General features: G+C 43.8%; 1 protein-coding gene across 8 annotated transcripts in view; it reads right to left on the minus strand.

Moving 5' to 3' along the window:
• The window catches only part of Dlgap1 (DLG associated protein 1), a 270222-nt gene that overhangs the window by 121075 nt on the left and 129998 nt on the right, over nt 1-19149 (minus strand). For all 8 annotated transcript variants that reach the window (XM_038315307.1, XM_038315308.1, XM_038315306.1 and 5 more), the window contains exons 3-4: nt 15578-15755; nt 9964-10204 (exon numbers count right to left, since the gene is read on the minus strand). In XM_038315307.1, the coding sequence (XP_038171235.1) occupies nt 9964-10204; nt 15578-15755 (419 nt within the window). The remainder of the gene's footprint in view (nt 1-9963; nt 10205-15577; nt 15756-19149) is intronic.

Raw genomic sequence — 19149 nt, forward strand, 5'->3', positions numbered from 1 at the left:
CTGCCTGATTCAGCCTCTCCCCAAAAATCTAAAAGCCATGAGGTCATGAGAAATGGTTCAATCCAAGGCCCCCTGCACTGACTGTGTTCTAAGCTTGGCTCTTACTTGCATTTTGGTTATTATATTGTTGCAGGTATAGACTTATTCCAACTCAAGATGGAGGTGCTAAGACAGAAAGCGGGGGGATTGTAACAGGCTTGTATCTCAATCGGACTGTAGGAACAGTGAACCCCAAATAAGAAGGGATGTCCCTCGGAATCTCATGCTGGGAAAAGGTCAGCTCTGGGAAAGAGAGTCTACAGTTCAAACAACTTGTTGGACCAGCCCCATAGGAAGAACCCGAAGCCCAGCCAATGATGAGTGAGTGCTGGACAGGACCACACCCTGACCGGGACCACTTAGATGTGTTTACCCTTGACTGTCTATTTAATGTCACTTCTGGACCCTGAAGATGAAGATGGGACTGGAGAGTCACTGGATCTCTCTGTCTCTCTTCCCAGTGAGGCTACAGTGAAGACATCTCTTTTTTTTCTGCTTTCCACTTCATAGTTATTTTGGTTCATCTTAGAATTCTTATAATGAAAAGAAATAACATCAAAGCAAGTAGGAATGGCTTCAACTACCCTGAGAGGAACCGAACTCGAGAGACCTCAGTTAATCATGAATCATGAAAACATTTCTTCCTCCCCTCCCCCTTCCCCTTTCTTTACAGAAGCACCTGGGTTCCATGTCACTGCTGGAGGAAATGGGAACATTATAAGGATCTCTGCAGTCTTTGTAATTTCCTAAAAATCCACAATTCTTCTTCCTCCCCTCCCTTCTCTTGGGATCATCAGATCTAGCTGTGTGGTGTGGACTGTTCTAGAACTCACTTGTCTCCAACTCTCAAAGGCCTGCGAGGAGTATAGGCCTGCATCACCGCACCACATCCAACCGCCTTTATGCTGAAAATAAAATGTTTAATATCAAAGGTGACAGGCGGAAGCTTTACAATGAAATAACAAAAGCAAACATTTACAGTCCCATGAGCCTCTGGCCACAAGTGGCACTGTAGAGAGGAGAAAAACAAAGTTCTCTTAAAATGTTTTGGGGTGGGAAGGTGGGTTCCACAATGGGATACAGAAAGCAGATGAAAAGATACTGGTAAACCGGGAAGAAGAGGTATGGAAACAGTGTGTACAGCAACACTGTATCGGCAGAGAGCAGAAGAAGCACCTGTGGCTGCACCGCCATTGATTTATCCTTAAAACAAGTGTAAGATGGTTTCAGTTGCCAATGGGGCAAGGTCGCGGAACTGCTCATTTTAGTTCTGTTTTCAATCGAGGACACTGAGTATCCAAAAGGTGAAAATCACTTTGAGGGGTGTAGCAGAAATTCAAAACCTCAGGCCTTGATTTCACCACCTGGAGCTAGGAACGCTTGGAACATCAAAGGGGCTTTAGAGAGCTGCTTAATATCAGTGTTAATTATAGGTATGGTTTTCAGCTGAACTGCCATTGTGACTCTAGATTGACTGACTAGCTACTCATGTGCCTGCCTATCTAGTATCTATCGATCTTTCAGAGTAGAGGAGAAACTTATTTTACAGTCATTTAAAGTTATCATACAGAGTACTGATTTTCATATGACATTCCCCATACAATATACTTCATTTTTTTTCTTTTTTTTCTTTTTTTTTCCGAGACAGGGTTTCCCTGCAGTTTCTAGAGCCTGTCCTGGATCTAGCTCTTGTAGACCAGGCTGGCCTCGAACTCAGAGATCCGCCTGCCTCTGCCTCCCGAGTGCTGGGATTAAAGGCGTGTGCCACCACCGCCCGGTTTATACTTCATTTTTTAACCCTTCTTCCCTGTCCCCTATTCTTCCTGCTGGACCCTTGTCTAATGTTTTTTTGTTTGTTTTTAAATCATTTTCTGAGGACTTGGGTTAACATGGTTGGCAGAGTATCTGCCCGGCATGTACAAAGCCTTATGTTTGAGCTAAGCACCCTGTAAACGATGTTCTGTTGAATGCCTGCACCCCAGCAATCCAGAGGAGGAATCTGGATCAGAAGTTCAAGGTCATCCTTGGCTACATAGTGCATTGGAGGCCAGCCTCGATCAAAGAGTTTCTTTATTTTACAATGATGTCTATGGATAGAAAGGAAAATGGTAAGATTTTAGGTGCTATATTTTCAGATCAGTATTTTTATTTTTTTAATCTGGAAATTTTATCTGACAAGTCATGGCGTTAAAGAACCCTAATTGACTAATTTGTGTTGTCTGACCTTTGTAACTGGGTCATCTCATGTCTTTGCTTCCCGGTTCCATAAAAAGACCTGTCATGTCAGGATTAAATTACCATAGGACGTTTCTTTTGACTTGGCACAAGGGCAGAGAGACCCTTGTCTTTTTCACCAGCCACAAAGCAGCATTTGCTACCTGCTTGGTTTACATATGGGTTGGCAGAAATTTCTTTTTTCTAGTCAGGTTGCCTGACAGAGCTGTGGCAAACGGGGACTGGACATTTGATCTTAAAATCTATCCTACTATCAACACAACAAAATGAGATAGGAAATTTTAAACCCAGAGGGTGCTTCCTATTTTATAGGCTATTTCTTTATTCATTTACATTTCTATTTCGAACACCTTTAAACAGCCATTTCACTGGCAATGCAACACCAGAGATTGTGGTAATAATATGTGGGCAGAACATTTTCTTTTCTTTTTCCTTTTTTTCTTTGTTTTTTTTTCCTTTGTTTTTTTCAAGGCGGAGAGTTAATGGTGTGGCTTTGGCTGTCCTGAAACTCACTCTGTAGACCAGACCCTCCTGGGACTCAGAGAGGTCCTCCAGACAATTTCTCTTTATAAAAGAGAGGTTTTCAGAAACTTTTAAGGAAGATACAGGTTTCAGTGTGGTATGAGCTAAATTAATGAGAGTAAAGAATAAGGAAAAATTTCCCAGGCTTCTCAGGATAGAAATAGACTTCGTTAAGTTACTTTAGAGTATACTTTATCTTTAAAAAATTTATAGATAATTATAGAAATAATTTGAGAGCTTTCATTGTCATGTACACCTACGAGATTTGGTCACAGTGTGTAAACTTAATTTTCCTAAAATGTTAATGTTTTATCATCATCATCATCATCATTCTGTACGTTTATGTGCGTGTGTGCACATGTGTGTGTATGTGTGCACACACATGTGTGTTTGTGTGTAAATGCCCTGGGGTCTGTGTGGAGGTTAGAGGACAACGTTGTGAAGTTGCTTCTATTGTTCCACCTTTAAGTGGGTCCCCAGGGTCTAACCCAGCCCTTCAGTCTTTCATGCCCTTTAGCAAGCGGCTGCCTGCTGCGCCGTCTCTGCCATTCTTATTTTTTAACTGCAAGATGAAGATAATATCACATACATGCCATAGAGCATTTGTTAGGATGTCATGGGATGATCATGCAGCTGGTTCACAATGTGTGTGTGTGGAGGTTAGCTATGACCATTATCAGCCACTAAACCGGACAGAGCATTGAAACCCAAGCCACAGTGGCAGCTTTCCGACGTGTAACTTGAAGATTGCATTCCCACTAATCTTTTCTGGGCTTCACGGCACTTCCTGCCACTCAGAAGCCCCATGGGGCCCCTTCACTATTTGCCTATGGCAATCCTCCCTGGGCAAAGGTAGAGGGGTCCTGGGCTGGCTATTAAGGCATGGACACTCCACTCTCAAGAGATGACTTTTATACTTTAGAATTGCCGGGTGAGGAGATGAAAACACCTGGTTGTTCTCCATATTTTAAATTGTGCTTGTGTCAGCCAGAAAGAATGTTTGCACTCTCATGATTTTTTAATGCTTTGGAGGAATCCCATCTCAGGTGCTCCAAAGACAAAAGGGGAACCTAATGCAAAGTCTTCTGAGTTTATCAGCCAACTTTCTCTGATAGAAAATAGACCAGGACGGGGGTTATATCACAGGCGAGTGGGCTGCCCCAGAAATGTTGCTCTTCCTTTCCTTTCTTTTTGCCTAACTTTCCCAAGGTGTGTCTAAGCAGATGTCCTGTCTTATGTGGAGAGATTCAAAGACAGAGACGTCATTAGCAGAGAGCAGGAACCCGGCCAGGCAATAGCCAGACATATATTACTTGATTTTTATCTTGAACAGAACACAAAGGGGCTTTGTTCAGAAGGCTTCTGTTTGCTATCTGGTCGTGAGCTTCTGAACGTTCCCCAGCTGCTTTATTGGAAGTTTATTAATTAACTTAGTGCCTGGCAGGAAGAAACGACTCTGAAATCGAAGACTTCAGTAAGTCTGGGATGAGACGCTCTATTCTAACCTCACTTTACATACAAAGAAATTCGCATTAAATTTATAATCATGAAGTTCATAGAGCATCCTGTAGGTGCAAAGGGCTATTTTCAGAAGACCTGGGCCTTTAATCCTGATTTTGTGTCCACTTGGAGCCCTAATGCCTGCTGCAACCATTATCCCCTGCTCCTCTTCCTCCTCTTCCTTCTTTGAAACAAGGTCTCCTGTATAGCCCAGTCCAGTCTTGAACTTGTAATCCTCCTGTCTTACTTAATTAGCCTTTGAAGTGCTGAGATTATAGGTATGTTCAGCTATTGATTTTTCTTTTTCTTTCTACACACTTATTACCATGTTTCTGTGTTTGGAATGTGACCGCATACAGCTGTGATGTCATAGTTCACCTGAATATGATATCATACTCAGGTTATTGGCATCATCAGTTGTCAGTCTGGGCTCAGAGGTAGAGGGGCCTGCCGAGATGCCAGCTTGCCTAGCTAAAAAGAAAACCTACCCTTAAATGCATATCTTTGCATTGGTGTATTCTGTAAGAAGTAGGCTCAATCCATCACTGTGCGGAGACATCAGGGTTTATTTGGGTCACCAAGATCTACTTTTACCAAAAATATTTAGATGAATGAAGCAAGAGCGTTTTTTTCTCAGACATGAAGCTAAGTATCTCATTTTTTTTTTCATTTTACTTTCCTAACATAGCTCTGATCTTAGTCAACAGTGACTTATATAAAATCTTGGACAGGCTGATCAAGCTCTGCCCACCTCCTCCCCTCCCCCCTCCCATCCTCTCAGCCTGTGCCGTCGTTCACTGTTCCGTGCTCTACTCCTGTGAAATCCACCTTCTTCAGACTCCACATATGAGTGAGAACATGTAATGTCTGTCTTATCTCACTTAACACAGGAGGAGGGAAAGCTGCAAAGCCCTAGTGTCCCGCAGGCTGCTTGTAACATAACAGGGATTGCATACTTCAGAGCAGGCATTCTTTGGCTGGTTTGTTTCATTTTGATTTGGTCTGGTTTCTTCAAGCCAGAATTTCTCTGTAGCCCTGGCTGGCCTCAAGCTTGTTTTGTAGACCAAGCTGGCCTTGAACTCAGAGATCTGCTTGTTTCTGCTTCCCAAATGCTAGGATGAAAGGCGTGAGCCACCAAGTCCAGCTCAGATGAATATTCTTACCATGGAAACAATAATTGTTTGGGGGGGGGTGTAGTAGATAATATTGTCACAATTGATAACACAATATGCGTTTGTATCAAAGCGATAGAGAGCATCCCACAGACCTGGAGAGTCATTAGAAGTTTATCCAATCTAAATTCAGAGTGATCTGGGTGACTGAAGTGGATTATGAGCTCAGGGAATGCCTGATTTTCTCATAGATAACTAGAAATTAACAAATCAGTGGAAGCATAAAGACAGGTCACTAACTCCCTGATACACCATGATCTGAGCAGACGCCTTCCTTCCTCACCACCTCATCATGACTAAAAGGTCCCTACGGCTACTTACAACTGATCTCATCTGCGTGACTCCCCTGTGTGGCATAAGCACCCTCTGTGGACTTTTGCTTATGGTTTGGCTGAGCAAATATGCATCAAGAGGAAGACTGGAAGAGAGAAGATCAATAGAACATCTTGTTGGACATGCTGAGGGCTAAAATGGACAGACATAAAAACCGAACTCTTAGGAATGACAGCAGTCTTAAAAATAATAGCAGATGAAAAAAAGAGGGCGTTCTTCTGGAGCGAGGGTGTTTAGCCAACATCGAATCTGTTGGGAGAATGCGCGATTAAAGAGCAAAGGCGGAGAAGTCAAAGCGGGAATCTCCGTCTTGTTCACTAACCCAAGCAGGCTGACCTCTATACACGGGGGACCTCAAGAAGGCAAAGTCGCTTCTGATGACCCGATGTGAGTCCACGTTTTAACATGCTAGTAAATCCTATGAGAAGAGATTTATACAGGAAACTATTTGCTTCAGGGTGAGGAAGAAGCTACTAGAAAAAAAATTCAACAAGAAATCCCAATACACCAGCACTGAGAAAAGGGAAGGTGATGTGGTGGGGACTGGGGAGGACAATGGGCAAAGAACCACATAATAGAAATTATGGATTCTTTCAGAAAGAACAAACCAATGAGCTAGAGAGACCGTGAAATGTAATACTGGGATCTCCCATGCTGTGTTCCTAAATATCAGACAGATTTGCTCAGAACCCTCTGTAATGATTTCCTTACTTAAAGCCGTTTGCTTTTCCATAATGTTTGGTTAATGTTGAGTTTGGTGTTTAAGAGTGAAGCCAACAGCTGCCTTGTGTGAAAATCTGGCACGGCGCCATCTCTCCCTCACCTGGAGCAAGTCACAGAGCATGGAGTGGCTCACCCAGAGAGCTGCAGGTGGATGCTGCACGCACTCAGGACAGGGGAGAGAGGGTGCAGTTGTCTCTGAGCTTTTCACTTGCTGTCCCTGTTCTGGGAGGGTCTCATATGCAGGGGACTCCTGTTAAAGCCCCCTGGGGTCAACTCAGAGGCTGGGTGGAATGATATGGGACACCCTTGTAGGTACCACCCATTTCCTAATAGGTATGCTGGCTTCCAGCAGAGACCCCCAGAGACCCCAAATACTACCTCAGTATCATTATTTACTGACAGGTAGGAATCACTGCACAGCGACAAGAGATAAATGAATGAAAGGCCTTTAAAACGCCGTGGTCATCAAATACCAGATGAGGCCCCAAGGCCAGAATGTTGTGGATCAGGAGTTCCCTACAACCAAGCTAAACCCAGGAGGGTTTGAGATGGGCGCACAATGGTAATAACCAGGAGATCTCTTGCCACAACCCCCCATCAGTTCAGACATTCCACAGCCTGCCTAGCAGAATCCTAGCATTCATGCATAGTTGGCCAACAGTCACAATGTTGGTGGTCACAAGTGAGCAACAAATTATCAGCTTCTATCTGGGTTACCGGAGCTAAGGCTTCTGGCCTGTGGGTTATGATAGCGTTGTCTAGGTAACTTCTTAGGAGCTGGGAGACCGCTTTTGCTAAAAGCCATCGACTCTTTCTTAGAACCCATAGGCTAGCTAATGTATTATTAAAATGGGATAAAAGGCCTGGCATCCTTGTCCCCATATCGTGTCCCTTTTGTTGCTGTGACCTTTGAGCCAGACTCTATTCAGCTCAGCGTTTCGTCGTATTTTGTCCAAGACCGTATTAATACAGGGTAAAATCTTGTCCGCTATCCTTTGGAGTGGGTATGTTTCTCCCGCTCTTCTGCTTTCTTGCCAGCTCAGGCACCTACAGTCCCTCATCCTTATTATAATGGCAAACCAAACCATGAGGTCAAGACAAAGGTGCCAGCAGCAGGAGGGACTTAACAGCCCTGAAAATCCCCAAGCACAGGCGGGACATTTGGATGTTGGGTTCAGCAGCAGGAGGAACTCAGCAGCTGAAGCTTAAGTCACTTCCCGAGAGTCTGCAAAGCCTGAAGGGCAGAATGCTTGCTCATAAAAAGGAAAATACCTCCTGAAACTGTGCCTGTCACCAACCGATGGTTACTTTAGCCCGCTCTAAAAAAACCCCAAAACCCAAAAACCAACCAACCAACCAACCAAAAACCTAATGAAAGTCTGACACTTCCTTTGTCCAAGCAAACAGCCTGGTCACCTCTGGGCCATCTGGCTGAAGTTAGCCAGTGAATGGAGGCCCCAACCCAGACAGAGCCTTGCATGCTTTGTTTTTAGTGGGTGGGTGACTCTCATTTACACTCCTTCCATGTTACAAGATCCCAGAGTCTGGTTCCTTTTCCTGTCCCATATTTGGGCTTCTTATATATTACTTACTATTTACCTGGTATTAACTGGCAAGACTGGCTTTTATTTGGCAACCTTATTGTCTGAACTCTGCGGGTCTCCAGAGATGGGGAGTTGGCAGGGTCAGCGGTGAGTGTCTGCGGAGCTGAGAACTGCCGTGGAGACCCTGAAGACCACAAGTCACTGTCTGTTAGTGACAAAAGCCACAACCGTTCTGAGAGGTGACCAGGGCACAGCCAGTCAGAGTCTCCTTGCCACTTTATCTCCATACCTGTCCCCAAGGGGGAGGAGCAAGCTGGAGAGCCTCTCCTTCACAGTTTCTCCCAGGTTCAAGGGGACCACGCTCTAAATTATCTGCATGTAAGGACTGGTTTTGTCTGGCAGGCAATGCGACTGTTAGAGAGGAATGGGCCCAGCATCGGGGAAGTGTTGTTTGGAGGGTGAGGGTGGGGAACGGGGAACACCGGCAGACACACACTGATAAGCTGCAGGAGAGAGCAGACCTTCAAAACCACATGTACGGCACGACATTAAACATACAGAATGTTCTGTGACTGATATTTGAAAGACATTTTGAAGGCTTCGTGAATCACCTCTATTTCATTAAGCATTGTCTGACACTGCTCTCGGGGATTGCCTACCAAGAACTGAGTATCTCATCCACTCTCTGCAGTCTGGATATGACTGGTCGGGCTCACAGTGTGGAGCGGTTCATGCTAGCAGCGTTTCTCAGTTCGTCATGGCCAAAAATCTTTGTTCAGCTCCTTGGGTTTTTTTTTTTTTTTTTTTTTTTACGAATCCTTACGTCAATCGTTTACCTCTAGTTAGTAGGGGTTTTAGAGGTTATCACGCAAGCCTTCAGAAATTCTATAATGAAGGACAGTTACTGCGATTACATGTTTTTGAGAGGTTTTAGTATGAAGTGTTTGACTCGGATTCACGGTCCTCCTGCCTCAGCCTCCCAAGGACTGGAATTACAGGCATGCTTCACCACGCCAGGCTAACGCAGACATTGGTGCCCCCAGCACTAACACAGAACAATATGATATCCCGGTACGGGCATCTCTAGTTTACTCATCACTTATTAATATTTATTAATATGATATCCTGGGGTAGGCGTTTCTAATTTATTCATCACTATTTATCTTGACTCTTAAGTTGGTGGTGTTTTTGTAGAATTACTCTATTGGAGTGAGGCTGAATTCAGTCATAAAGTGAAACCCAGCTAAGATGGAGGGATTTTCTTGGCGCGCAATTGTTATTCAGTCACACACAGCGCAAGGCTGTATTACTATGCAGCTTCCAGTGCCATGGAAACGAGTTAAGCTTTCCCATGCCTCTGCATCGAAAATTTTGCCCGTAAAAATACAGTTCCCCTGCAAAATCATAGTCAAGAGGGAGGAGCTGTTTCTATATGGCAGGGTTTAAACTAATGAAATAAATCTGCTTTTTGTTGTAAAAAAAAACTTCATAAATGCCTAGTCAATGATACTAGTCCATCCATTTTTCTTTTCTTTTTCTTTTTTCTTTTAAATTTTAACAGGATATTTTAGGTCTCCTGGAAGAGTCACACCATGGCTACCTTGGAATAAAAAGGAATCAGGCTGACGCCAAGAAGCAGGTGTTTTTGGTTAGTCTCAGCCTGCTTGCTTTAGTCTCAGCCTGAGGAGGGCGGTAGCTGTCCCTGTGGAGTTTTAGCGTGGTGATGGAGGGAGGAGCATGTGAGAATGACGGGAGGCGTGGGTAGGGCCATGTGAGGAGACTGTCGTTCTATGTGGCAAGCAGGTGGGAGTTTGTTACTGTCAACCACGTGACTACAGCAAAGCCACCCACTTCCTGGACAGTTGCGGCCAGGCTGGGGCTCCTGGCTCACTCACCGGTGCTGCTTTGGATGGTCCTCACTGTGGTGGTTGTGCGGGGAGGGGAGGACGACCTCAGTGACACGCACTCGTCGTCCTGGGAGCAGCCCTTCTCGATGGCCCGCACATAGCTGTGGCTCCGCATGCGGAAGCAGCCAGGCATGGGCAGGTCCAGAGCTTCCACAGCCTGCGACTCCAGCTCGCTGAACACAGACTCACACACGGATTCGAACTGTCCGTTCACCTCCATCTCGCTCACCTGCGGGCACATACATGATCGTAAACACCTGGCTTGTCGTTCCCCACCAACTCCTCCCTCCCACTATCTGGAAACTTCATTCCCCGCAAGAGCAGCCTCGGTTATGTACCATTCCAATGTGTATTATTTCCTTTATGCCACAGATTATAAGTCAGTGGCATCCGGCTGATAATAAACAGACAACATTTTTTTAAAGATTTATTTATTTATTATGTATACAACAGTCTGCCTCCATGTATGCCCGCCCCCCAGAAGAGGGCGCCAGGTCTCATTACAGATGGTTGTGAGCCACCATGTGGTTGCTGGGAATTGAACTCAGGACCTCTGGAAGAGCAGGTGGTGCTCTTAACCACTGAGCCATCTCTCCAGCCCAACAGACGACATTTTTTAAGGAAGAGATCTTTGGGGATGGGAAGAGATCTCAGTATTCAAGACCTCTTGCTTTGTAAGCCAGAGGACCTGAGTCTGAATTCCTAGTACCTATAGTGAAAAGCGGGGTGCCTTAGGGTTTGAAGGGGCACCATGACCATGGCAACACTTTTTTTAAAAAAGATTTTTATTTACTTATTATGTATATAACATTCTGCCTCCATATATGCCTGCAGACCAGAAGAGGGCACCAGATCTCATTACAGATGGTTGTGAGCCACTATGTGGTTGCTGGGAATTGAGCTCAGGACCTCTAGAAGAGCAGCCACTGCTCTTAACCACTGAGCCGTCTCTCTAGCCCCATGGCAACTCTTATAAAGGAAAACATTTAATTGAGATGGCAGCTTATAGTTTCAGAGGTTCAGTCCATTATCATCAGGGTGGTGTCAGCAAACAGGAAGACATGGTGCTAGAGAGACAGCGGAGAGTTCTATATCTTGCAGGCAACAGGAAGTGAACTGAGACATTGGGTGGGGTTTGAGCATATGAGATCTCAAAGCCCAACCCCACAGTGAAACACTTCCTCCAACAAGGCCACACCTACTCCACATCTCCTAATAGTGCCACTCCCTTTGGGGACCATTTTCTTTCAAACCACCACACAGGGCATGCCTACATGCACCAGTAACAGAAGCATTGGACAAAGTATTGGGCGGCAGAGACAGGCAAATCCTGATAGCTCATGAGCCAGCCAGCTTAGCCAATCAGGGAGCTCCAATTTCAGTGAGAGACCTTGCTTTAAAAAATTCAGAGGCAGAGGCAGGCGGATCTCTGAGTTCGAGCCTGGTCTACAAGAGCTAGTTCCAGGACAGGCTCTAGAAACTACAGGGAAACCCTGTCTCGAAAAACAAAACAAAACAAAAAAAAACAAAAACAAAAACAAAAAAAATTCAGTGGAGAGCAACAGAGGAAGACTCCTCCTTGCTCTGGAGCACACACCTGCACACTTCTGTGCATGTGTTCTTTACCTCTCCTCCCAAAGGAGAGCAGTGAAGAAATTAGGATGGGAAGGAAGCTTTGGCCCAACACCTTCTTGATAATTCTATTTACTGTTTCTACTTAGCTTTTATTTTGCATTGCTGGGGACAGAAGCTGGGGATGGAAGCCAGGGCCTCTTGCTGGGTAAGCATTTCATCACTGGCTCTGTTCTTCAGCCCCTCCTTATGTGTACACGGGGCCAAGTTTATTGGCTTGTGGTCATGGTTCGTGCATTTCAGTGTAACTTTTTAGCAACTACTATTTCTGTAAGCTATTTTCCTTTGCCTTTTGAAGTGACTAGCTCATCAAATAATTTCAAGGTTGACTGAAGTTCACTGAATGCAGTGTTTGGAGCATACATTGCATACTTTTTTTTTAAATTTTGTTTTGCAAGATATATTCTGTACTAAAATAGACCAAGCCTAGATATGTCAGAATCTTAAAAAGCACTATCAAGAATTCAAACTACTTACAGGTTTCACTTTTCATAAAAAAATTAATAAACTTATTTTGGAGATAGGTTTTTAGGTTTTTAATGTAATCCTGGCTGTCCAGGAGCTCTCTATACAGACCAGGCTGGTATTGAATGCACAGAGATCCTCCTGCCGCTGCCTTTGGAGCCCTGGGATTGAAGGTATACGCCACTAGACTAGCCTCATCCATAATCTCTTTATAAATACATTCATGAAGATCTTTCATTCATAAAGACCTCTTTAGCAAAATCAGATAATTAAACAACAACAACAATAATAATAGATTTTAGCCTAATATTATAGTGCATGTCTTAGGTAGAGGCAGGTGAGTTCGAGGCTACATACTTTCTCTGACTATTCCTTTCAGGCAGGGTCTCTCTCTGAATCTTGTACTGTTATTTTCTTAGCTAGAGTGGATGCCAGCAAGCCCTAGCTACTCTCCTATATTTTTCAGTCCAGAGCTGTGGATACAGACATGTTCAGATTGCATGGCTGGTTACATGGGTGTGGATACAGACACATTCAGGTTGCACGACTTGTTACATGGGTGTGGATACAGACACGTTCAGATTGTACAGCTTGTTTCATGGGTGTTGGGATTCAAACTCTGACCCTTACAATTGAACATCAAGTACTCCTACATGCTAAACCATCTCATTAGCTCTCTGAATCTGTGTTTAAAATGATTATATACATATTTAATCATATATATATATATATAATGTGTATATATATTGGTGTGTGTGTGTGCATGTGCATATGCATGTGCGCACCACAGTGTGCCTGTGGACTTCAGAGAACAACTTGTCAGACTGGATTCTCTCTACCACGTGGGTCCAGGTATCAAACTCAGGTGTCTTGGTGGCAAGTACTTGCTGGACCACCTCTCTGGCTCAGCCACTGAGTCAGAATCTGAGGTTAAGGATCTGCAAGGGTTTGTTTATTTTATATGTGACTTATTCAAGCTTGAAATAATCTCAAAGCAATTTATCCATGTATGTGCTCCGAACTATAACTTGTTTGCTTTCTTCCGTCTCGGTTATTGCTGTAGCAAAACCCACAAAGAAATAGTGAAATAACTGCCCTTGTCAAGGCTGCAGACATTAACCTTGGCTGTCTGTCTTTCCCCAGGGTTTATACACCTTCTTTCCTAGTTTTAATAAAACTTGACTCATACAGCAAACATAATTTTGTGACTTGTTTTTATTTGACTGAATCATCTAGGCTAAACATATATTCTTAATAGGATTGTTCTTCTTACACAGACATAGAAAACCAAAGGAAATAAATGTCTAACTTAAGAAATAATAATAACCAAATATCCTTGGAAATACTAACAAAATTAAGAATGGACATCCCCAAGCTACCTTATAACCCTCCACAAGCATATTTTAACAACAACCCCAAGTCTAACCTCTACTTTATCCAATTTTAAAAGCTTTTCAACCAAGTGTGAATCCCTGGGCCCTATACTTTAGTCACTGAAAACAATACAGTACACAATACAATAAAAAAGAATCAAAACCCAGGGACTCCTGTACGCTAGGCAGACACTCTCATTATTAGAGACAACCCCAGCCTCTAAAACATAATTAACTTAAAAAGATTAAGTTACACTTATGTATGTATGTATATATATATATATACATATATGTGTGCATGTATGTTATGTGTGTGGGTGTGCATGCCAGAGTGTGCATGTGGTCAGAAGTAACCTTGTGGGAGTCAGTTCTCAGTACGTAAGTGTCAACTTAGAGTATCTTTAGATTGTATTGTGTTAGAAAGTTTTATTTTAAATGCCGTTACTTGAGTTTCATAAATCACTAAGTGGTTTTGGGCTTGCAATTGGGACACTTTCTTAAGTGGCCTTAAATCTACTTCTGCTGTTCTGTATTTTATATCTATGTGAAGTGGCATTCTCAGCACAGATGGTGGCACACTCAGAGAAGCACCAAATATACCCTTGCTCCTGCTATCAAATATTCAGCCAGGATTGAGGTTTTGCTCTGTAGACTAGGCTGGCCTCAAACTCATAGAGATCCGCCTGCCTCTGCCTCCCGAGTGCTGGAATTAAAAGTATGCATCACCACCACCCAGCGGGATTGAGTTCTCTTTAGCAACTTAAGCATGGCAATTCACTTTCATATTTAATAGTACAATATACATATCAAAGCATTGCTTTAAAATAAACTTATGCTTAGTCATCAGTAAATTTGTACACTTATTTTATATATGTTGCATAAAAAATTTAAGCATGAAGGGGTCATAAATTTAAAAAAGTTTAGGAAGTACACTTGAGTCTAATTCCTTGGTTTTTTAACATTTTACTTGGATCCTTCTTCTGAGCCTTTGGTAAATAATGTCAGATTTTAAATAGGAAGAGTACTTCAACACTATTTTCTACATATATATTAATATGTACACGAAATACTATCTGAGAATAACTCACAAAATCTTCTTTCAGAAAAGTCAGTATGTATGGCTGAGTGACTTTGAAGAAGAAATTGTTCTCTGGATAATGACAACGTTGCAACCGTAGTAGGAAGTTCAAAATTGTCCTTAAAGATAATGTGTTATTTGACAGATGAATATAGTGCTAGAAAAAATGATGTGTTATTAGAACTCCATTAACGATGGTCGATCTTTCTGTCTTTTTTTTTTTTTTCTTAACTCAAGGCCAAATGACTACACCGTGGAATTGCAGCACTTGACCTGAAGACAGCATTAGTCTTTCCCAAGCCTGATATCTGACTAAGCTATCATTGGGAAGTGATGTCCCAAGGAAGGTCATACCCACAGCACAGGGACCTGAAGCGGCCAGCAGCACAGCACAGTGTCCTGCTGCAGGACAGGACACGTTTCCTTCTTCTGAAAACACCAAGGTTATAAAGTTTATAAATGTGTTCCCATCTTTTCACACTTTTATTTACTTTCTGAGGTAGGGTTTTTACTATCTAGCTCTGACTGTCCTGGAACTCACAGAGCTCTGCCTTCCTCTGCCTCCTGAGCATGGGATTAGATGCATGTGCCACTACACACAGCTGCACAAAAACTTTTTACTGATGCATTCTATATGTAATTTTGCCTTGATGACCCCATTCTACACTGTAGTACTTTTATGACTATGGTTTTGCTGGTGATGTCTACCTTAGGGAGAACCCCTCAAGCAACATTGCATTGGAAGCCTCCTCCATCAGCACCATCCTGAAAATTAGATGGTGCCTATCTGATAGGCTGTGAATTTCCCAGGATTCCCTCCTTGTGCCTGACTCACCTGCAAAGGGCATCTCTTCTCCTAGTAGACCATCAAGACCAGGAGCTGGGGATGAACATGTGGCCTACATTGCAGGATTTGGTTGCACTTCCTGTCGACTCCCAATGATCCCCGTGCCCCCCCCCCCCGCCCCGCCCCCGCCTCCGCCCCGCCCCGCCACTGCCCTCTCAGGTCTCCCTAGTAATGACGCATGCCCACTGAGGCTCGGATGGCTCTCACCTGGCTGATGGTGCTCATGGCGCGCATGTAGCTTTCATTTCTGGAGCGGAACTTTGGCGATGTGAGCAAGCCTGCAGGGTCCAGGCTGTCCAGGCTTCTGTTGATGGAGACTTCGCTCACGGCCCTCAGGTAACTGTGACTCCGGATCTGGAGTTTGGGTGAGTGTTCATTGGAGATCCTGGAAGAGACCAATGGATAATTGGCCCAGTGTTCGCTGGAGGGTCCTGGAGGAGTCATATTCCACAGGGGCGGTGGGAAGCTGTGGTTGCTGTCCTTGGTGCAGCACCCTTAACACCAGGACAAACAGCACTGATGTCTTTGGTTACTAAAGTGTCATAGCATACTCAGGAGAATAACCTGTCCTTAAGTTTCTATTCTTGCTTTCTTTTACATTAAAATTTGTTTTAATTGACATATAATAACTTTATATGCATAAATAGAGGTCGTGGTGTGATATTTTAGTGCATTTTTTTCTTTCTGAGACAGGGTTTCTCTGGTAGCCCTGGCTGTCCGGGAACTCACAGAGATCCACCTGCCTCTGCCTCCCGAGTGCTGGGATTAAAGGCGTGCGCCACCATCACCTGTCTAGTTCATGTATTTAATACATGAAGAGTGGATAAAGATACTTGACATAGCCATAACGTCAAATATTTATCTTCTTTGTACTGGGAACAATGAAAGTTCTCTCTCCTTGCTATTTCAAATGTACATTTTTCTGTTGTTATCCATAAGTACCTGACTGTCCTACAGAACATTTGAAGTTATTCTTCCTATTTAACCACACCTACGGCTGGCTTAGCCGTTCTGTCTTCCTTCCCTACCCACTCCCCCATGCCCCTGGCATTCTTTTCAGTTCTATGAAATTGGTTTCTAGGCATCCACACACAAGGGAGAGCAATCAGGGTTTGTCTTTCTGTGCACGGCTTGTTTCACTTCACATAACGCCCTCTGGTTCCATCCACATAGCCACAAGTGATACTCCTTAGTTCCTTTATGATAGCTGACTAATATTCCTTTGTGTATATGCACTGTGTTTTCTTTGGCCATTTTTCAATTTGTGAATTGACATACAGGTTGATTTTAGATGTTGGCTACTTGGATTGAATAATTGCACAATAAATATTAGAATGTTGATGTCTCCTCAACATACCAGTTTTACTTTCTTTGCATTCACATAAGCAGTGGTGGAATTACTGGGTCATCTGATAGCTTTGGCTCTACTTTATTGAGGGGCTACCATACTGTTTTCTGTGATGGCTGTATGATTTTAAATTCTCACCAACAGGGTGTAAGATATCCCCCTTTTCTTTTCATAAAAGGAAATTTCCCTCCCCCTTAAAAATAGTGTATAATGAAGCTCAGGCTGGCTCCTAGATTGCCATGTAGCTGAGGCTAGCCTTTAACTCATGATTCTCCAGTCTCCACATCCCAAATGCTAGGATTACAGATGTGTCACCACACCTGGCCTAGAAGGAAGTATTGTTTCAGGAAATCATTAAGGTTTGATGACATCAGAGAAACATTAAAACTCTCCTTAACCATGAAGAATCCCCCGATTAACACTCAGACACCCCAGGAGGAAGAAGCACTGACTGATCTATTTCAGAATTCTGTGCTAGGCTGGGCGGTGGTGGTGCACACCTTTAACCCCAGCACTTGGGAAGCAGAGGCAGAGGCAGAGGCAGGCAGATCTCTATGAGTTCGAGGCCAGCCTGATCTACAGAGCGAGTTCCAGGACAGGCTCCAAAGCTACAGAGAAACGCTATCTCAAAAAACATAAAAAACAAAACAAACACAACAAAAGAGAATTCTGGGCTTTGTAACCTCTCAGCTTTTCCTTTGTATGCATTCATTTCCACATTTTGTCTTTCACAGCAGGTAGGTCCAGTCCCTATCTGTACCTGTACCTGTCTATACATTAATCACTCACTCAATATGTCAATTATCTCTCTAACCTTTAATTCTCTAATATCATTGAGACTGAACTTAATGAAAAAAAAAAAAAACCCGAGATCCTAGCTGCTGAAGATGCACACATTTCTGAGTCTGGTCTATGAAGACACCTCCTCCCATACCTCGTACCCTGTGGTTTGTCCTAGAATGCACTATGACGGTATTAAGTAGGAAACTCTCATTGAAAAAGCCAAGCTAGAGATGGGGAGAAGATGGCTTAGTTGGCCAGAGGTCTTCCAAACAAGCATGCTGCCTAGAGCTTGGGTCCCTAGAACCCACACAGGAAGCTAGGCATGACTCACGGCACCAGAAGGTACCGTGTGGGAGAGAAGTTATTAATGGACTTACCCAGTGGCGCCTGCATGCTCCACTGCTGACCTTGTCAGACACGATGTGCCTACTGCTACAGTAGCAGGGCTGCTGTTGGGGCAACTTGTCACTTTCTGATTGACTTTGAGGACACTTCCCCAGGAGGAAACCATACCTGGGATAATGAACTTGGCCAATAGGCTGTGGCTGGGGTGGTCATAGACCCTGGGGGCAGGTTTCTACAACATGTTGTCAAATGGCCTTCTAAATGCTTTTGTTTATACCCACTGAGTGATGCTGTCCTCAGTTTTAACCAGAGGAACTTCTTTGTGTAGTACGCAGCTCTCAACGCAGAGACTCTTAACTTGTCAAAGCACCAAAAATAAGTGACTGCGGAAAGTTAAGTCCTAAATGGGACGTTTTTACCGTACCCACACCCTCCAGGATCCTGTGGGCAGTGTGGAAGAGGAGGTAGAAAGAAGGTATGATCCAGAGGGTGGGAAGAAATGCTACGAAATGCCACCCTCTGGACATCACACGGTAATGCTCTCATGAACTCGGAGAGGTTGTGATTACCTGCACAGACCTAAAAAAAAAATCAAGTCACTGAACATTCTAGAATGTACAGACAGGGGAGGGGCCCAAGAGGCACTATCCCCATCAGGGGAGTCAATGGCGGTTTATGGCTGCCGGGACACAGGGAACATTTTCCTTTGGGAATGTGGCTGTAGCTGCTGGTTGGTTGACCATGTCCCATCGGACGGCCTCACACACATAGCATTCAAATCAGTGGAGATCAGCTATTTACCAGAGATGGGAGCAGCTGAACATTCAGTTTTTGGGAAAAGACATTATTCTTATCCATGCAGATTAAAAATGAAAATATTAGAAGCCATCATAAGTAGATTTAACAATGAATAAAAATCAGATTTAGGGGGCTGGAGAGATGGCTCAGAGGTTAAGAGCATTGCCTGCTCTTCCAAAGGTCCTGAGTTCAATTCCCAGCAACCACATGGTGGCTCACAACCATCTGTATAGGGGTTTGGTGCCCTCTTCTGGCCTGCAGGCATACACACAGACAGAATATTGTATACATGATAAATAAATAAATAAATATTTTGCCGGGCGGTGGTGGCGCACGCCTTTAATCCCAGCACTCGGGAGGCAGAGGCAGGCGGATCTCTGTGAGTTCGAGACCAGCCTGGTCTACAAGAGCTAGCTCCAGGACAGGCTCTAAAGCTGCAGAGAAACCCTGTCTCAAAAAACCAAAAAAAAAAAAAAAAAAAAAAAAATCAGATTTAGTCATCCCT

This window comes from Arvicola amphibius, chromosome 18 (genome assembly GCF_903992535.2).
Source record: "Arvicola amphibius chromosome 18, mArvAmp1.2, whole genome shotgun sequence".
In the NCBI taxonomy this organism is placed as follows: Eukaryota; Metazoa; Chordata; class Mammalia; order Rodentia; family Cricetidae; genus Arvicola; species Arvicola amphibius.